The following is a 19,569-nucleotide window of genomic DNA, read 5'->3' on the forward strand; positions in this document are numbered from 1 at the left end:
ATGGACCAAATACAAACATGGGAAGATGGTTAAAGGCAAGCATACTGGTAGACCAAGGAAGACAAAGCGTCAAGACAGAAAACTTAAAGCAATATGCCTTGAAAACAGAAAATGTAAAACAAAACAAATGAGGAACAAATCGGAGGAAACTGGAGTCCACATCTGTGACTGAACTGTAAGAAACCGCCTAAAGGAAATGGGATTTACATACAGAAAAGCTAAAAGAAAGCCATCTCTAACACCTAAACACAAAAAAAAAACAAGGTTACAATGGGCTAAGGAAATGCAATCGTGGACTGTGGATGATTGGATGAAAGTCATATTCAGTGATGAATCTCGAATCTGCATTGGGCAAGGTGATGATGCTGGAACTTTTGTTTGGTGCCGTTCCAATGAGATTTATGCAGACGACTGTCTGAAGAAAACATGCAAATTTCCACAGTCAATTATGATATGGGGCTGCATGTCAGGTAAAGGCACTGGGGAGATGGCTGTCATTAAATCTTCAATAAATGCACAGATTTACATTGAAATTTTGGACACTTTATCCCATCTATTGAAAGGATGTTTGGGGGTGATGAAATCATTTATCAAGATGATAATGCATCTTGCCATAGAGCAAAAACTGTGAAAAAAATTCCTTGAAGAAAGACACATAAGGTCAATGTCATGGCCTGCAAACAGTCCGGATCTCAATCCAATTGAAAATCTGTGGTGGAAGTTAAAGAAAATGGTCCATGACAAGGCTCCAACCTGCAAAGATGATTTGGCAACAGCAATCAGAGAAGGCTGGAGCCAGATTGATGAAGAGTACTGTTTATCACTCATTAAGTCAATGCCTCAGAGACTGCAAGCAGTTATAAAAGCCAGAGGTGGTGCAACAAAGTACTAGTGATGTGTTGGAGTGTTAAGTTTGTTTTTCATGATTCCATATTTTTTTCCTCAGAATTGAGCGATTCCATAATTTATTCCCTGTGCTTGTTCTATAAATCTGTTACTGGCCACCACAATTTTTTTTCTTGATTTCTGTTAGTGTTTCTTAAAGCTAGAAAGTTGCCATTTGAAATGCCTTTAGTTTTTGGCCATGTCTGTGATCTGCTTTTTTTTCTACAACAATAAACAACTGAAGGAACATCCTCAGGGACTGGTGATTCCATAATTTTTGCCAGGGGTTGTAAGTGTCAGCTGTTACCGCACCTCTCTAGGAGGAGAGGGGAAGGGGAGGGGAATTTTTATCAGCAGTGTTTGTTAGGCTCCTAGTTTTAAAAGGAAGACTTCACTTTATACAAAAAAATGCAAATGGCTGTTTTTGTATTTTCATAAACTACTGCTGTAACCCCTTTAGATCCCTCAAAAGAGGAACACCACCCTCTGGCTGCAGGGACCACACCCGTTGCTATAGCCAGACACAGAGCTGCTGAAAAAGTCATCGTACTAGGTAAGTGTAATATACTCCCTCTAGAGGAGACATTTTAAGGCATACAGTTATACATTTTATATATGTATTTTTTGGGGAAAAGGGCATAGGTGGACTTTTTACAGTTCCTAGGCTTCTCCCCTTACCTTATCCTCGCTGCAGGATACTGCTGATTTAACAGACAGATCCAACTTTCATCCATCATGGCGGGCAGCGTAGCTAAACCTTCAAAGACTGGAGCCCTTTTTAATAGGGGTTCCGCTCCTTTGGACCTGTATAGCACCCCTCAGGAACAACTTTAGGTAATATGAAAAACCAAAAAGAGTGCTGGTTCCTAGGGTCCAGCTCTCAAAGAGAAGCTTACAGGCAAAACCATGTTCTTCAATGCGAGGCCCAGGTACCAGCCTATGGCCTCAGTGGCGAGGATGGATCCGGTTGTGGAGGTTTTTTAAATCCAGCATGGATCCCTCCCTGGAGCTCCTCAGAGCACATCTTCACTCGTGACCAACACCTTAGACACTGGCGAAAAAACTGAGGACTCCTGGAAGGAGGAGGGGTTATATAGGGGAGTCAACTTCCTGTATTGGTTATACCAGTGTCAACACCTGAAGGTAGGCCCATAACCCACCAACCACCAAGTAATTACTTGAGGCCCTGTGTCCTATGATGAACGATAAAGAAAAAATCGCAATAAGCGTTTATTGATTGGTTTGCGCAAAAGTTATAGCGTTTACAAAATAGGGGATAGTTTTATGGCATTTTTATTATTCATTTTTTTTTTACTAGTAATGGCGGCGATCAGCGATTTTTATCGTGATTGCAAAATTATGGTGGACACATCGGACATTTTTGACACCATTGTCATTTATACAGCAATCAGTGTTATACAAATGCACTGATTCCTGTGTAAATGACACTGGCAGTGAAGGGGTTAACCACTAGGGGGCAGTGTAAGGGTTAAGTATGTCCTGTGGAGTGTTTCTAACTGTGGTGGGCGTGGCTACATGTGGCACGTCACTGATCTCTGCTCCCGATCACAGGGAGCAGAGATCTGTGACACTGTCACTAGGCAGAATGGGGAGATGCTTGTTTACATTAGCATCTCCCCGTTCGTCCTCTCTGTGAGGCGATCGCGGGTATCCCTGCGGCAATCGAGTCCGCGGGACCCGCGACCCGACTCACAGAGCTCCCGGCCGGCTTGCGCAATGGCACAGCGGCAAATTTAAAGGGACGTACGGGTACACCCATTTGCCCAGCCCTGCCATTCTGCCGACGTACATCGGCGTGCGCCGGTTGGGAACCGGTTAAACATCTGCAACGTGTTTTTCTAGTTTTCTTAACTGTGCTTATCCCTTATCAATAGGCTCCATAAAAGGGATGTTATTTGCTATAACAACCATTTTTTGCCATGTGGCTTATTTTCAGCTCACATTGGCTCTTGATTTTTGAATTTTTTATTTTTTTGTTCCATAAGGTTTTTCTAAATATTAGTTGATATGGCAAATAGGAATTATAATGTAATGAAATGAGTCTAACATTATAAAAAAATGCAGTCAGACTTATAGGTCTAGCATCCTTGGTGTAAAAAATGTCAAAATGTCTCTAACCTCTATCTACCAGATTCATATTCACCTTAGATTTGTAAAAGTGATTTGTGATGCAGGAAGCTGAGAGAGGGGAAATTACACAAGACACATTTTAGTAAGCAAACTCATACTGGGCTTGTGAGGTGGTCTATGTGTTGTGGCTTCATTAAATTAACATAGAAATCAGATTTAGCCCCCGTTCAACATCGGGCCAATACGACATGTCAAATCGCCGCCTATTGCCGGCAGCTCCACACAACAGGACTTTGAAACAGAAGCAAGGGACCTATATGGTAGATTTCGAGATAGGGGTTACTCCCATACGTCTATTCGAACAGCTAAGAAAAGAGCTTTCCAGACGGATCGCCAGCAACTTCTGGCTAGAAGGAAGCCTATGGCCTCCAAAGATAGACATGGGCCCCCTAGAATTATTACCAGGTATGGTGCCCAATGGGAACAGATTAGGACCATTCTTAGTAACCACTGGCATATCCTCTCAGATTCCCCTGCTCTCGGTGAAATAGTGGGGGAACGCCCTCTTCTTACAGCTCGACGTTCTCGGAACCTCAGGGACCATCTGATCCATTCCGAGTATCAAAGGTCACATAGTCAAAACTGGCTCACCCAACTTCCACCCCTGAGGGGCATGTTTAAATGTGGCAGATGCACTATCTGTAGATATGTGGAGCGCACGGACGTGTTCACTGATTCTGATGGCAAGAGACAGTTTAAAATTTATAACTTTATTAACTGCAATACCACACGAGTAGTTTATATGCTCACATGCCCATGTGGCAAAAAATATGTGGGAAAAACAAAAAGGAAACTCAGGATCAGAATCAGTGAACACGTCCAGAGCATCCTCAGTAAGGATGACGAACGTCCCATTCCCCTACATTTCCTCAATCATCATGGCGGGGATCCCACGGGACTTACTGTCAAGGGTATCTACAGGTTGAATCTTCCCCTTAGAAGAGGTGATTTTGACAGGATTCTCTGCCAGAAGGAAAAAATGTGGATACATACCCTTGACAGTATGTCCCCACATGGGTTAAATAACGAGTGTAACCTGTCAGTATTCCTTACATCCTAGCTGCTAAAGGAGATACTACATGCTCTTCTGTTTTTGTCTGTGTCCACTTGATAATACACTCATCTGCGTCTGATCTCCATATCTATCTTGCTTTCTTATTGTCTTTAGTACCTCCCCTTTTTCTCACTTACGAGGTGCTGCACCCACGGACGGGCCCGTTTTATCTATATTTGCTGTTGTCTCATGGTATGTATGGCTGTCTGTTTATTGCGCTGTTGCCTAGACAACCGATAGCTTACGTAGCTACGTCTGTAAGTGGGATGGCTATTTAAGCCGCCTGCCATGGCTACGGCGCATGCTCTGAAGAAATCCTTGACGGATGAAACGCGTCAGCATGACGCCATCACGCTCCACGTAGTACCCACACAGATCTACCCATCAGCCCTGGGTATCTGATTCGCTAGGCCGCTGAAGCCGCTGAAGTCTTGCCGTACGGAACCAGGAAGTGTCTGAGAAGTCATACCGCATCTAGGTGATATGTCATAACTTCCCTGCAATCTCCACTAACCTGGTTGGCACTCGTCTATACAGACCTATGAGCTACTTCTACTTGGCCAGAGGAGGACTTAGCTGCTTCGTACCATTTGGAAAGACCCGAGGAGGATCGGAGTGTTTTGTATGCCTGCCAATCAGTGATATCCATGGACTGGTGAGACTGTATTTATCCATTATCTCTTGTGACCATTGTCACTATAGTATTCCCAGTGTCTCCGCTTCATGATCCATCAATACGTTGTATTTATTCATCATCATCCATGCTGGCACACACTCCCTCCCGTACTTATGTACAATCTCTATACAGCTGCCAAATGCATGCTATCAGCTACAGCTGGGTCTCCGCCTGCTAGTGCCATAATCAGCTACCCTCGTGGCCTATATCCATAGCTTTACTTCTGGTCTGTTATCGGCAGCGTGCACAGCGGACTCTTTCTATCCACGGCTGCATGCAATTACTTCCTGGCCTTCTATAGTACTTTTCAGATACAATATATGAGACGGTTCTTGTCCACTCAGCTAGTTGTATGTAATTGTATGTCTAGTGGTGGCCATCTGTGTGTTGTTGTTTTTTGTCCCTAGACAACGTTGTCTATTTTAATTTTATTTTTAGTGGTGGTATTTGGTTCACTTAATGTCATATTTTTTGATTTTGTTTGGTGTATATGTGGAATCATTTTTCTAAAATAAATTATATTTTTGCTACTTTGCTGGTTCCTTGTTGAAGAATTTGTTTTCTTTCCTTTTTTTTGAATCGGTGCAATGCCGAACTTGCGGCACCACACCGATTCCTAAAAGTAGTTCCTGCACCACTTTTGGTGACTTCGGGGGCGATTTCAATAGACATCTGTGCATGAACTTGCACAGATGTCTTTCAAAACGTCCCTAAACTTGCACTGAAATTATTTCAGACCCGCCCTCAGAGTGAACGAGGGCTAAAGCTGATGCTACTCCTATATACAGTAATACCTTGGATTGCGAGCATAATTAGTTCTGGAAACATGCTTGTAATCCAAAGCACGTATATAAAAGAAATTTTCCCATAAGAAATAATGGAAATTCAGATGATTCGTTCAACAACCATTTATTCATAAATCCTTCAGTTTAAAGTCCATATAAAAAGATTATAGCAATGTGATAGGTTGTGTAACCATAAAATGTCCATCCACAATTGGAAGCCTCCACAAGGGGATTAGAAGTAAAATCCAGCAGGAGCTACAGAGTATAAAAGAGAAAAGAGGTGCCTGTAAGTGTAGCAATATGGTTATATTTAATGAAGGTACAACATTAAGAAACTCACATGGTTGATGATTAAAAAAGGCACATCTAAGTATGCAGGCATCCAGGGAAAACTGTTCACATAGACCATCCTCCGCACCGCCGGCTCTCAAAGCTGTCAGTCTGCAATCGTGATTGGGAAGACTACCCTGCAGTAGAACGATTTGAAAGTGAGACTTGAAGTGCTCGTGGAAGGGATGAGGTCAGTGGCGGTGCGGAGGATGGTCTATGTGGACAGCTTTACCCCGGATGCCTGAATACGTAGACGTGCCTGTTTAAATCAAACATGAAGTGCCTCTCTTCTCTTTTATACTCAGTTGTGGCATGAAGCTACTTGTATATTAAGACATTGCTTGTATATCAAGTTAAAATGTATTAAAAAATTTTGCTTGTCTTTCTAAATGCTCTCAAACCAAGGTTTTACTCTAGTTGTATTTATATTTTTGATGTCTATTTTTGTATGCTACCTTTTCAGTCTGTAGCATTTGCACTTCAACACAGTTATTTATGTGAGGTGGCTTAGAACAAACCCTAACACAGCACGTTTTATGTGTACAGAGTACCGGCATAAAATCCATTTCTTTTGCCGTTTTGCCAGAAGTCTGAAATCAAACTATAGAACATCCACTGTCATAGGAGTTTAATTTTAGGCAAAATAATTCCTCTATGGCTAGGCACTGCTGTAACAGATTTCCGCCAACTACACCAACCTTTTAAATTTAAAGGTATTAATACAAAAAAAAAAATACATTTTCTAAAAAAAAAAAAAAAAAACTATTAACACTGCAGGAAGCAATGGTCTACGTATATTTCTGTTTAAAAAGGTACTCAATGTCTAAACCAGAAATCACCCCCCATATTACAAGCAAGATTACACACAAAAATGTAACTGTTCTTGGTGCAACTGGATTCTTTATTCAAGATGAAAGAAAAAAAAAATACAAAGAACATTTCTTTCAGTTACTTAAACAATGATTCTAACAAAACAGTTCATTAACCATACAGAATGAATGCTACAATGCATGGACTTACTGACTGAACATGTCAGCCAAATTGATTTCACCTTGGTAAAGTCTCAGTCACTTACCATGCGTATCAACAACTAGCAATCTTGACAAGCATGAATAATAGTACTCTTTCTTCATTTTAATAAAAAGATGTTTTATCATTCTATATATACAAAAAAATCATCTAAAGAAAAAGGAGTCTCACATGAAGGAAAAAGAAACTTTATTCTCTTACATAATATGAGACAAAAACATAATAAAAATCCTGACATTTTTTGGTCTACAGCAGAGGTAGACATTTAGTGGCTCCCTGGTATTTCTAGGACTATCACATTCTGATATTTTGAATGCACATTGCAGGAAGGGCCATTTCTTCAATGTGCCATGGTGACAATCTTTTAATGCCGCGTACACATGAGCGGAATTTCCATCGGAAAGAACTTGGATGTTTTTTCCAACGGAATTCCGCTCAAGCTTGTCTTGCATACACACGTTCACACAAAAGTTCTCTGAACTTTTGACCATCAAGAACGCAGTGACGTACAACACTACGACGAGCCGAGAAAATGAAGTTCAATGCTTCCAAGCATGAGTCAAATTGTTTCCGAGCATGCGTGATTTTTTTGTGCGTCCGAAATTGTATACAGACGAACGCATTTTCGAATAGGAACTTTTTCCGACCGAAAAATAGAGAACTTGCTCTCAATCTTTTGCTGGCTGGAATTCTGCCAGCAAAAGTCCGATGGAGCATACACATGGTCAGAATTTCTGACCAAAAGCTCTCATCCGACTTTTGCTGGCAGAATTTCTGATCGTGTGTACGCGGCATTAGAATCACTTTGAAACTTATAAGCTTATTCAGTGAGGCAGCAACAAACAATTGTAACAATTTCCAAATTTTAGTAACCTACAGCAACCATGTAGGTGTACTGTAGTCTGATCAATGAGACAAGATTTTCAGTTGGTCACTACAGAGACTGAACTTATGCAAATTAATACTATCTGCCATACTGAAGGAGCCTGTGAGTTCATACTTCATGGTGGTGACAGCACCAATGATCTTATTGCTCCTGTATACACTTTGTAACAGATGCAGAACCAGCACATCTATACACATTAATCACATGAATGCAGGAGTTCTAGTTGATCACAGACTTAAAGTGTAGCTGTGTCCACACTATAGACATTAAAGTATTTGTGTGTTAACAAAATGTAAAAGAGCTTTAAAACAAGCTCTCAATGACCTCTCCAGCTGCTTCTAAAGCCAGCCATAGACGGTTTAAATCTCGGCCACTTCAGTAGGGATCGACTGTGATTCAAACCATGTATGGGTACAACCAGCCAGTCGTATTTTACATGCGTTTAATGCTAGCAGCTATAATCGCTGTGTTCTCCCAGCGGTGACGGCACTCCCCCGGGAAAACACAATGGCTCAGCGGGAGGGATTCCCCCATCAACACTGTGTTGGTGGGGGAATCAATGATTTTCTTTCCCTCAGGTATTAGGGGGGCTATGGGGGGAGCAGCATACAGAAAGTTTTTTACCTTCATGCATTAAAAGCACTTTAAAGTTAAATAAATCCTCCTCAAAGATCACAAAAAAAAAAATAAAAAATAATTCTAAAGCCTGATTTCAGTCAGTTTCTAATAGCTCAGAGACACCCACTATATGTTTAAATTAGAGGGCTGGCAGGCTGCCAAAATTCTGCACCCCATAGGAAAGAATTAAAGCATTTGTTACCCCAACATTTCATATTCCTGAAATGTGCCTGATGTACCATGTACTTGTATGAGAAAGTCTCCTGTTCTCTTTGTATTGCATCCTTTATGTGAAATCCCTGGTGTTCCTGCCAGTCCTCTTGCTTTCCTAGTCAAAACTGACCACACTAAGCAGGAAAGCACACCGTGGTAAGTTCTCTAGCTATGCTGGGAAATCAGTGTACTCTAGACTTGTGCCCCCACTGCATAGCCATTACTGGCAAGCTCAGTGTCCTGTTTCTCCCCCCCCCCCCCCCCCCAGCTCTTATGCAGCTGAGAACAGAGGGAATGTGATCACGTATAAAAAAAGGGAAAAAAGGTATTTATAATTTTTTTTATAGCTATACAGAAATGTTTTGCCTTTCATTTCTATTTTAAACTGAATGGGTTGTTTTACAAGGTGATCATTTACAACCACTTTAAGACTTCAGTGCCAGTGTTACAAACTTTAAAAATAATTTTGCCTATAGCCACAGAGATGAATTATGTCTTGTTTTAAAATGCTTGTTTAAACTGATTTTTTTTAACATATGTAAACACTTGCTAAATTCTTGTTTAACATATCTAAATACTTTAATGTGAATATTCCTGGCTCAGTTTCACTTTAAGACAGTCTTCACCCTCTGAGGGCATTAAGAAGTATAATGCTTTTGACCACTAGATGGCAAAGATGGGTAAGGCAGTTTAATAAAAACTGCAGAAGGAACTTCTGAGTTGTCTACGGCTACCAGATACATGCATGCATTTTTTTTCACAAATCGTATTTGTTAGAACTGTAGCATTAGAATGATTGCAATAGACAACACATTTTCTATCACATTTATTTTTTTTATAAAATAGCCCAACTGAGCCTTATTGTTTCAAGACACCTGGAAGCAAAGGTTGTCAAAACCTGAATTACAGGGTCAGTTTAATACAAATATTATGCAAGTAGGCATAATACAATAGTCTAATGTGAAGTACTCTGTGTACTTTACTGGCTGGAGAAATTAGGTTCAGACAGCTTGAAATAAAATTCTACACAAAACACATACTTTAATTTCACTCTACGAAGGCTAGCTTTTAAAAACAACAATATTTTCATAAAAGCAACAGAAACAGGTAAAATTAACTTATCAATAAATTAAGCTGTGCATCACAAATACATTATCAAGGTGAAATACAGGCACTTGACAGGTTAATGTGCAAGGCAAATTTTACCCTTTACTGGTAACAGTATAAGGCAGTCTATGTTATAGCCAGTGTATACATTCACTAAGGAATTACTGTTTCTGGTGAAACCAACTATAGTCAGGTTTCTGACTGTCATGTAGGCACAAGTAATGCCACCTTAACATTTCTCAGGTGGGTTATCGGAGAGAACTATTTTTGACTTCTAATTTAAAAATAAAGAACACGAGTGCAAATTTAGTGTAGGACTCCAATAAATCTAAAAGTACATAGCTATTCAATACTTGAGTGTTTTGGTAAAAAAATGACAGCATAGAACTTCTGAAACCTGCTACTCTCGTTGAAGATATTGCATATTGTGAAACTGCAAATGCTGTCATTCTAGCTCTTCCCAGGTTTCGGTCAGGTTACCTTTGCTCCGCCTTCTAATACTAACTAGTTTGCCAGCTGACTTAATGCTCCACCTAGACGTAGTCCCTGGACTATTCAGATTTGTGTACTTAGATGAACCTTTTGTTTCATCTTCCCAACCTGGCCAGGAGTGGTTATCATCTAGAGGGTCTTCTGTAAATGTTGGGTCCTCTTCCACCATGATCTGGGGGGGCTCCCAGCCCTCAATCTCATCTGCTTTCTTTGGTTGAACATTCTGTTTTATTGCCAAACTGTCCCAAAACCCGGATTTTTTCTCTGTCTTTGCTTCCTCTTTTGTCTTTAAGGAAACTCTGTAAATAATGAGGATAAACACTGGTTACAAAAGTTACAGAGGCCATAATATATAACCTAATTGTATTCCTAAGGACAAGAGTAAACTTGTTACTGTAGAGTAGGCAGAGGTAACAATGGGAAACACAGGTAGGCAGTAGGCAGAGTAACAATGGGAAACCCTTGGACAGTTTACAATAAACAACATGTATTTTTATACAGTTTACCGTCAGAAAGCCACATATAAATAAAGTGGTTGTAAATCTCGGACATGAAAAATTAACAGATCATGTCCTTCCATAGTGTGTTCAACAAAATACTGACACAAGGGGGTGATCCTTTTTCCAAATCAGTGATTCTGTTTTTGATTTTGATTTTTTTTTCTGACATGTTGGTGTTCTATCTTTCATATGGATGTTATAAGTTGCACTACTAAATACAGCTAGATAAAGCAAAAACTGTGTGTCTTCATTTCAGGCTGCAAAGCCACTAAATGTTATTTTATAAAAAGGTGCGATTCTTTTCTATACCTGCTGTATTTTTCCAACTGTACTTTTATCATCTAACCTGTTTTCTACCAGTAACCCTAAACAACAGATTGGTGGACTGTTATTTTCCCAGGGCTTTTCATGAATGCACATGGAGGAAAAAGTTCAGACGGCTCTTCCGTACTCTGTGTGTACCGAACTGTGAACCAACAGAGGAAAGAGAAAAAACCTACACCATTACCAAGCTTTTTGTTGTACCCCTAAATTTCTTCATTTACAAAAATGTGTCAAAAATTAGATCAGCTTGGGGTATCTACTTTCCAAAAGGGGGCCATTTCTGGGTTACTGTACTGGTACACTTATTTGTTGTTTTTCTCCAAATTTTTGGTATTTTTTCCTTTTTATAGTAACAAATAAAAAAACCCAGTGTTTATTATTTACCACCAAAAACCACTGTCAAAAAAAAGGTATAAAATGATTTTGGGTACAATGTTGCACAATCAAGAAAATGTCAAACTATCAGAGTGCTGAAAACATTAAAAAATAACCTGGTAATAAAGGGGAATTACAGGCCAGTGGCAGTGGTTAAAGAGTTTCAAAAATCTCTCTCATCTCTCTTTCGATTTTCTTTAAAAAAAAAAATCTTCTCATAAAAAGGAAACTATAGCCTTGATTTTACACTTATCAATGGATTTATACACATATAACAAAGCTGAAGCAGACTTTGGCAGGTATTATCACAGAGGTGTATTGAGGAGAAGGAGAGAATGCCTGTTCACAACGGAACGCACCTGCGAATCAGATGTGTTCCCATAGAAGAATATGTGACTTCAATTCGCACCGCACTGCCTAGAAAATGGACACGTTTTTTGGGCAATGCAGAGTGCGAATGCAACGCACATATGTGAACCAGATGCATTCAAACTAATAAATTTTAAAATGTTATGCGAATTGGATGCGGTGTAAGCTGCATCCAATTTCGCATAGGTGTGAACCCGGCTTTAATCTAATGGCAGGCCAACAGCTGCTGCTGTTCACATGTAGCTGCACACAGAATGGTCAGCTATGGATAGGCACAGAATGTCTGAGCCTGGACGAAGTCATCTGTCCCAGCCGCTGCTGATTGCATAACCCTGTCTTTCCAGCAGCAAAAATCCAGAGGCTACACCAACCCAGCCGTGTGAAAGGGGCCTTACAGTGTCTCTGATCACTGCCACATCAGTCACAGTGTCACCATAACGACTCCATCCATGTTCAGATAGCTCTTCAGAGAGCATTTGACAGGCAGTAACGAGGTATTGTATTGCCTCCTCACCACCTGCCTTAACCCCGCACAAGCAACCCCATCACTTGCATGGGTCACAATTGGCAGGAGTACAGGGGGTATTCCTGCCACAGCTGTGATGCACAGCATTGCAGCCACGGTACGTGTACACCCTAGCTACCCCCACTGCAGCTAAAGGGGGTAAGGGTTTAGGGGTCGTTCAACCTTGAGGTTTAACCACCTCCAACCTCAAGTGTGAATTAGCCATAATAGTGCAGCCAATCACAATTTTCCATTCACCACTACACCAGTTAGTGTCGCAAGACCAGTGTAGCTGGAATCTCTGTTCCCGATTACCACCACACCAGGCCAGCACCACAAGCAACAGTTTTCCTGACCACCACCACACCAGTCCCAGTGTATGCCAGAAACTGTCAGAAATCTGTGGCACTCCTAGAACCACAGGAACTCTTCAGTTCTTCCTTTCTTCAGCCTCCTGAACTTCCTGGCTAGTAAACATGACATTTCTTTGGGCAGTCACATACCAGTAGACTAAGCTTGCTTGGCTTATAGGAACAGGGACTGTTATAGGTGATGCTACACTAAGCGATTCCCTGACCACTTGTCTTAAGGTGATCATTCAATTGTTTTTGATTGGTTGGTTTCATTGGTTTTGATACAATTGGTTGATTTGTGTAATACACAAGATACAATGTTAGGTTTAAAAATCAGTCCAAACGCTGAGTCTTACACTTGTGGTAAAGTTATAGTCAGGAGGAGCAGCAGCAAAATAGGTTTTGGGTTGTAATTTGAAGTATGCCTATGTTGTGTGTTAGAAGTATCCTATTGACAACTTTGTGTAAAAAAAAAAAAAAAAAAAAAAATTGATTTTTTTCTTCCATTTTCAGAAGAAAAAAAAAAAAAAAGGTCTCATGCCCTGTACATACGACCGGTTTTGCCGTTGGAATAAACTCTGAAGGTTGTTCCGACGGAATTCCACTCAAGCTGTCTTGCATACACACGGTCACACCAAATTCTGACCGTTCAGAACGTGGTGACATACAACACGTACGACAGGACTAGAAAATGGAAGTTCAATAGCCAGTAGCCAATAGCTTCCATCTCGTATTTGCTTCAGAGCATGCGTCGTTTTTGGTGCGTTGGAACAGCATACAGATGAGCGTTATTTCCGATAGTAATTTGTTCCGTTGGAAAAATATAGAACATGTTCTCTAAGTCCGTCTGAATTTGACAGAAAAAGTCCGATGGGGCATACACACGGTCGGAATATACGATGAAAAACTCCCAACGGACTCTTTCTGTTGGAGATTCCGCTCGTGTGTACACGGCATTACACATATTGCTTTCCTCATAAACAGGCATAGCAGAATGCGTTTTGGGGTGTAATAATAAGTATGCCTATGCTGTATGTGATATAACTTGTTAAAAAGACAAAAAAAAATTACATTTTTATTTAATTTCTTAATTTTCCAAAAAATGACAAAAATGTACTAGTTAAAAAACTCACCATGCTTCTTACTAAACACCATGGACTGTTTACTTTCCAAAGAGGGGGGTATTTGTACTGTCCTGGCATTTTAGGGCCTCGTAAAGATGAGACAGGCAGTCAGTACATCAGGACTGATCAATACATCAGGACTGATCAATTTTCAATTATATATACACCATAGATTGTACACGAACATTCATACATACCAAAAAATATTCAGTGATTTGGGTTATTTTTACCAAAGAAATGTAGCAGAGTACATTTTGTGCTAAATTTATGAAGAAAGATTATTTATTTGCATAATGTTATAACAGAAACTTAGAAAAACATTTTTTCAAAATTTTCAGTATTTTTTTTCATTTACTGTATATAGCCAAAAATATAAAACCCAGTGGTGCTTAAATATCACCAAAAGAAAGTTCTGCTAAAAATGTAATTTGGGTACAGTGTTGCATGACTAAGTAATTGTCATTTAAAAAGACAGTGACATTACTAAAAACTTAAAAATTACCTGGGCAGGAAGGGGGTGAAAGTGTCCGATATTGAGGTGGCTAAGCATCTAAAAGTTCAACACCTACTGTACTTCCTGGACTCAGATGGTGCAATCATGTAAATCCTTCCACCTGTGCAGTTTTTGGCTGTTAACATATTGGTGGAAGTGGGCAGGTCTGGACTAATAACAGGCAAATAAGTGCATCACATTTAGAGAAGACAGGACTTTGCAAGCCAACAGGATTTTTATCAAAATCAAAAATGTATTTTTTACACTTATACAGTTACAACAAAATACTTTTATTGGTATCTTTACTAGACCAAAAGGCAGCAAAGAAGTGCATTGTTAAGGTTTGCATACACTTTGGGAGTTATCTTCAGGGGCAGAGTTAGGGGTTTTTTTAGGTTAGATTGAAGTTGAAAAATCCTTTTCTTGGAGCACATCACGGGACACAGAGCAGCCATATAATGACTATGTGGGTTATATGCCACCTATAGGTGAATGGACACTGGCAGATGGTTAAACAGGAAGTCATCCCCTATATAACCCCTCCTACACAGGAAGTACCTCAGTTTTGTAGCAAAGCAATGAATTTCCCAAAAAAGATGGGAGGGACCTCTGTGTCCCGTGATGTACTCCAAGAAAATAAATTTACAGGTAAGCCTGTAAGAAAAATCAAATTTTCTTTAGCGTACGTCACAGAACACAGAGCAGCCATAATAATGGCTATGTGGGATGTCCTAAAGCAATGCACTTGAGGGGAGGGAGACATAATCACAGAAACTGCCACCTGAGAAGGACGACTTCTGCTGCCCAAAACATACTGTGGCCAAAGCAGTATCCCCTGTGGCTTTGATATCCATTTGGTCAAATACTGTTAAAGTATGAACAAAAGACCATGTAGTGGCCTTAAAATCCTGAACCACTGACTGATGGCGAATGGCCCAAGATGCCCCCACACACCTGGTAGTGAGCGCTTTTACCAAAAAAAGGGGTGGGAGATCTTGCCCCTTCAAGCCATAGACTTGAATAATTAACTGGCGAATCCAATGAAAATAGTTAACTTGGATCCCTCCTGCCCATCCTGGGCTCTACCGGCAGCACAAACCAGGATTCCTGACCATACCGACAATTCAAGTAATTCTGACCGCCTGAACTACCTCCAGAGTATGCAGCGATCTTACTACTGCCAACTGAGGATCAGAAAAGAAGGCAAGACACTGTCTTGATTCAAGTGAAAACTAAACACCACTCTAGGTAATAAAAATGGATGAGAATGCAACATCACTTTATGATGCAAGACCAAGAACGGCTCCTTGCATGAAAGAGCCGCCAACTCGTACACTCCACTTAGTGAAGTTATAGCAACCAAAGAAGCCACTTTCCGAGATAAAGGACCAACAGAATCTCCCAATTGATTCAAAAAAATGGCCTCTGCAAGGATAGTCAAGATCAAATTCAAGTCCCAAGGACACAAGAGTGGCCTGACAGGCGGGACTGTCTACGTTATACGCTGTATGAAGTATGAATCAAGGAGTAAGAAATAAACAAATAAAAAAATGGATAGGGTTGAACTCTGACCCTTAACAGTACTTCTCCTTTCCCGTACTGATTGGAGAAAGAAAAGAAATCTCCCACTCACATATTTCTGTGGGTGCCAAGTCCTGTAATTGATGTTCTCAAAAGCTCGCTTCCAGGGGCTCAACAGTGCCGACATACAGGACTCAAGACCATTAGGTCCCGCTAGACTGGGAGTGTCCAAGCAGCATCCCCTACAAGACTCGCTATGTCAGTATACCAAGCCCTCCTGGGCTAATTCTGCTAACACTATTATCAGTGTTATCACCTCCCGGATTCTTCGCAAAAGATGTGGCAAAAGTTGAAACAGAGGGAAAGCATCAAATAAGGCAGAGCTGGTACCCCTAAGGTATTACCAGTGCGTCTACCCCTATTGCCAGTGGGACCCTCATCCCGGACACAACCTGTCCCAACTTGTTGTAGAACTTGGAATCTAGTAGATTCACCTGCAGAGTTCCCCCTGCCACTATTCTATACCTGGAATATGCACTGATGATAGAGACAGCACTTGTACTGTCCCAGACAGAATGTGGTTCACCATCCTGAGCCACATGACTCCTGGTGCCGCCCTGGTGCTTGATATATATGCCCCTGCATTGGCTTTTCCGGATGGAACCTACAACTGGTTTGTCCCATAATCCAGAGCAAGGCGTACTGGCCAAAAGTTCCAAGATATTTATGGGCAGTATTCTCTCCTGTGGAGACCAAGTCCACTGAAATGTAGCCACCCTCAAACCAAATGGAGAAACTGGCATCAGTGGTTATCTTCTTCCAATACCTGAAGGAAGAATTCAACCTTTCTAGATTCTGAACCATCAACCACCAATCCTTAGCTGTGCAACACCCCGGGAACAGAGCCCTCCGGCAATCCAATGCCTGAATCTTCAAGTTCCAGGCAGAGAGAATGATCCTCTACCAAGACCTGGAGCAGGACTGTACATAAGGAACGTGCTTTGACCTAGATACAACTTCCTACTGCAAAATGTATCGAAGGAAAATCTGGACCAACTGCTTCCTGAGCAAAGGTTATTGAGGTACACTGAGATTGATACCCCCTTGTGTCTTTAGCAAGTCCAGCACCGGAGCTAGGAGCTTTGTGAACCTCAAAAGTTGTGGCCAGCCGAAAAGATGGTCACTAAAAAGAAAAAACAGACTACTTTCCACTGCAATTACAGGTAATCTTTGATGAGACTGGAAACAACCCGGCACATGAAGACGTGTTTACTGATAATTATGGGCCCTGCAATGTACCTCTTGCAGAGAGGTCATCACTGAACATACCGAGCCTATCTGAAACAGAAGGATGCCCAGCGGATTGAGATCTTAAGATAGACCTCATGTCCCTATTCAGTTTTGAAGTTGCTACCATTTAATTGTTTTACAATAATGAGCCCATAACTTTTGCTCCATAAGCCAACGTAAGGCAAAGACTGAGCTGACTAAGGAAGGAGCGAACCACCTCAGAGACTGCTCTAAAATCCTATGGTCTGAGATACTCTCAAACACAGCAACCTCAGATGCCTCCCTCACTTAGGAGGGAAACCTGGGCAGCCTCCCATCCAAGTACTAACCAGTACTATCCGAGATCAGGCACAGATTACCCTGATGCATTTGGTCCAACAGGAGACGTGAACATTGCTAGATCACCGAACCTGAGGGCGATGTACCTGCCTCACCCTTCTGGAGTGACTGTATTAGACAAAAATGAATACGCAGTTCCACAAGGATGCAGGCCTAGACAACGTTGGTCTACCGCTATACAACCCCGTTAAGTACCCAGGTATGCAAACATGCAGGTATACAAGTATTCTTGCTGTTCATGCATTTATGTTTTATTATTAAGCACAGCAGATTCTGTTTTTATTTTATGTATGCAGTATAAAGCAAATAAATACATATCTATACAGTTTAATATAATAAGCACATATTTATGCAATTTAATGCAAAAAAATACATGTATGCAGTTCAAGTTTATGTAAAAATGTGTTTTTATGCTAGTAAGCATGTATGCAACATGTGTTTATGCAAGTAAGAAAGCATGTGTCTATGCATCAAGTGACCATGTATATAAGCAAACATGCAACATGTATCTTTGCAAATGTGTCTTATGCAACTCTGCCTTTCAGCAAGCATGGGCTGTTGGCAAACATGAGCTTAAGCCAGTTTGCAAATATGCACCTGTTCAACTGCACAAGGCCCCATGCTAATTTTGTGCCAAATGCACATTATTCTGGAGACACAACACTTTAAAAATGCACTGCTACTCATACCATACAGGGGTGTATTTACTTACAGTTGTACATGCCCCCCCCCGATTAAGCTGTAAGTATGCAGTATATAATCATGACTTGTCTGGCCACACAGATCTCCCATAGTAAGTACTCACACGTCATTAGTATCCATGGGCTGCTGTTATGTCTCAAGAGGCCCTGCCACCCCTCAACTTCCTGCCTATATAGAAATAGGCCCCAGCGCCCTCTAGTGGCTGGAGGAGCCCATACTCTTTTTCTCATAAAATTTTACTAATGTTTACTAATGTAGAAGACTAATGTAAGGTATAAACAAAGATCTTGAACAACATCGGTACAAAGATGTTGATATCACCACAATACGCCAACAGCAAAAGGGGAGATTATTTCAGCATAAGTTGTACCTGGTAGGGGAAACAGATGTGGATTTGCCTTGTGGTTCCACTGGTACAGGGGGTTAGTCTGTGAGCAATCCCAATTGGGGTTGCCCGCTATCTTTTGGCATACACTAAGGCTAACTGGGATTGAGCTGGAGGGAGTATTTTCAACAGGTTGAAATGTAGCTGTTTAAATTCAGGATCTTTCTGTGGATAAGGAGAAGGGGGGGGGGCAGCCTTGAGTGTGTCCTATGCGTATCTGCCGGGGCGAGTGATTAGGGAGAGTGAAGTCAACAGATGCTGTCGGTGATTGGGTGTCGTATGTGGATATCTAAGTGGCATATGGGGGAGGAAAGGGTACAAAGGGGGGGGGGGGGGGGGTTGTGAGAGAGGGGAGGGGGAGAAGAGGTGAGGAGTAAGAGTGAGGTGTGAAGGGGGGGTGCCTCTCTGACTCCCTTCTCTGGGCAACAGGTGATTTTAGGGTAAGCTTCAGGAGATCAGGTGTGTTTTAAAGGGAGGTGTCCCTGAAGGGGGATAAATGAAAGGAAGTGGGGGTGTGAGGTCAAGGCAGCATATGTTAAATTGTGGTTGGTCTGGTCTAGTACCATACCGGTTTATTAGGTGGATGGGCAGCATATGTTCAGGTATTCAGGCGTTGTTTGGTAGTGTGTCCAACAAGCCCACTTTTTGTTAAATCTCGTTGGGGTTTCATGTGCAATATGAATCAGCTTTTCCATTTCTGCTACCTTACGAATTTTGTGAAGCCAACCTTTAAGGGTAAGTGTCTGTGTAGAGTTCCAGTAAATGGGAATGCACTGTTTCGCTGCATTGATCATGTGCATTCCCAGGGATTTGTGGTGGCAGCCCATACTCCTAATAAGTATACAGAGCATGTTTTAAACAGCACACTGCTCCTAGGGGCTACTGAGAGAAGACCAGACCATCCGATCTATTTTTTTTAAAAAGAGAAACTGCAAAAAAATGGACTTACCATTCCTGCTGCAGGACTCTGAGCATAACAGGAGTCCAATATCCACCCATCACGGCAGGCTTTGTCATAAAAGACCTTCAGGGATTGGGTCCCCCTTAATGTGGGGTCCACTCC

The 19,569-nt window shown here is 41.3% G+C and overlaps 1 protein-coding gene across 3 annotated transcripts in view; it reads right to left on the bottom strand.

The window, feature by feature from the left end:
- Positions 1 to 6,761: 6,761 nt before the first annotated feature.
- TDRP (testis development related protein) overlaps positions 6,762 to 19,569 on the bottom strand; it is a 237,132-nt gene continuing 224,324 nt past the window's right edge. For all 3 annotated transcript variants that reach the window (XM_073626621.1, XM_073626622.1, XM_073626620.1), the window contains one exon: positions 6,762 to 10,525. In XM_073626621.1, coding sequence (XP_073482722.1) covers positions 10,180 to 10,525 — 346 coding nt within the window. In that variant the 3' untranslated portion in view covers positions 6,762 to 10,179. The remainder of the gene's footprint in view (positions 10,526 to 19,569) is intronic.

This window comes from Aquarana catesbeiana, linkage group LG04 (assembly GCF_042186555.1).
Source record: "Aquarana catesbeiana isolate 2022-GZ linkage group LG04, ASM4218655v1, whole genome shotgun sequence".
In the NCBI taxonomy this organism is placed as follows: Eukaryota; Metazoa; Chordata; class Amphibia; order Anura; family Ranidae; genus Aquarana; species Aquarana catesbeiana.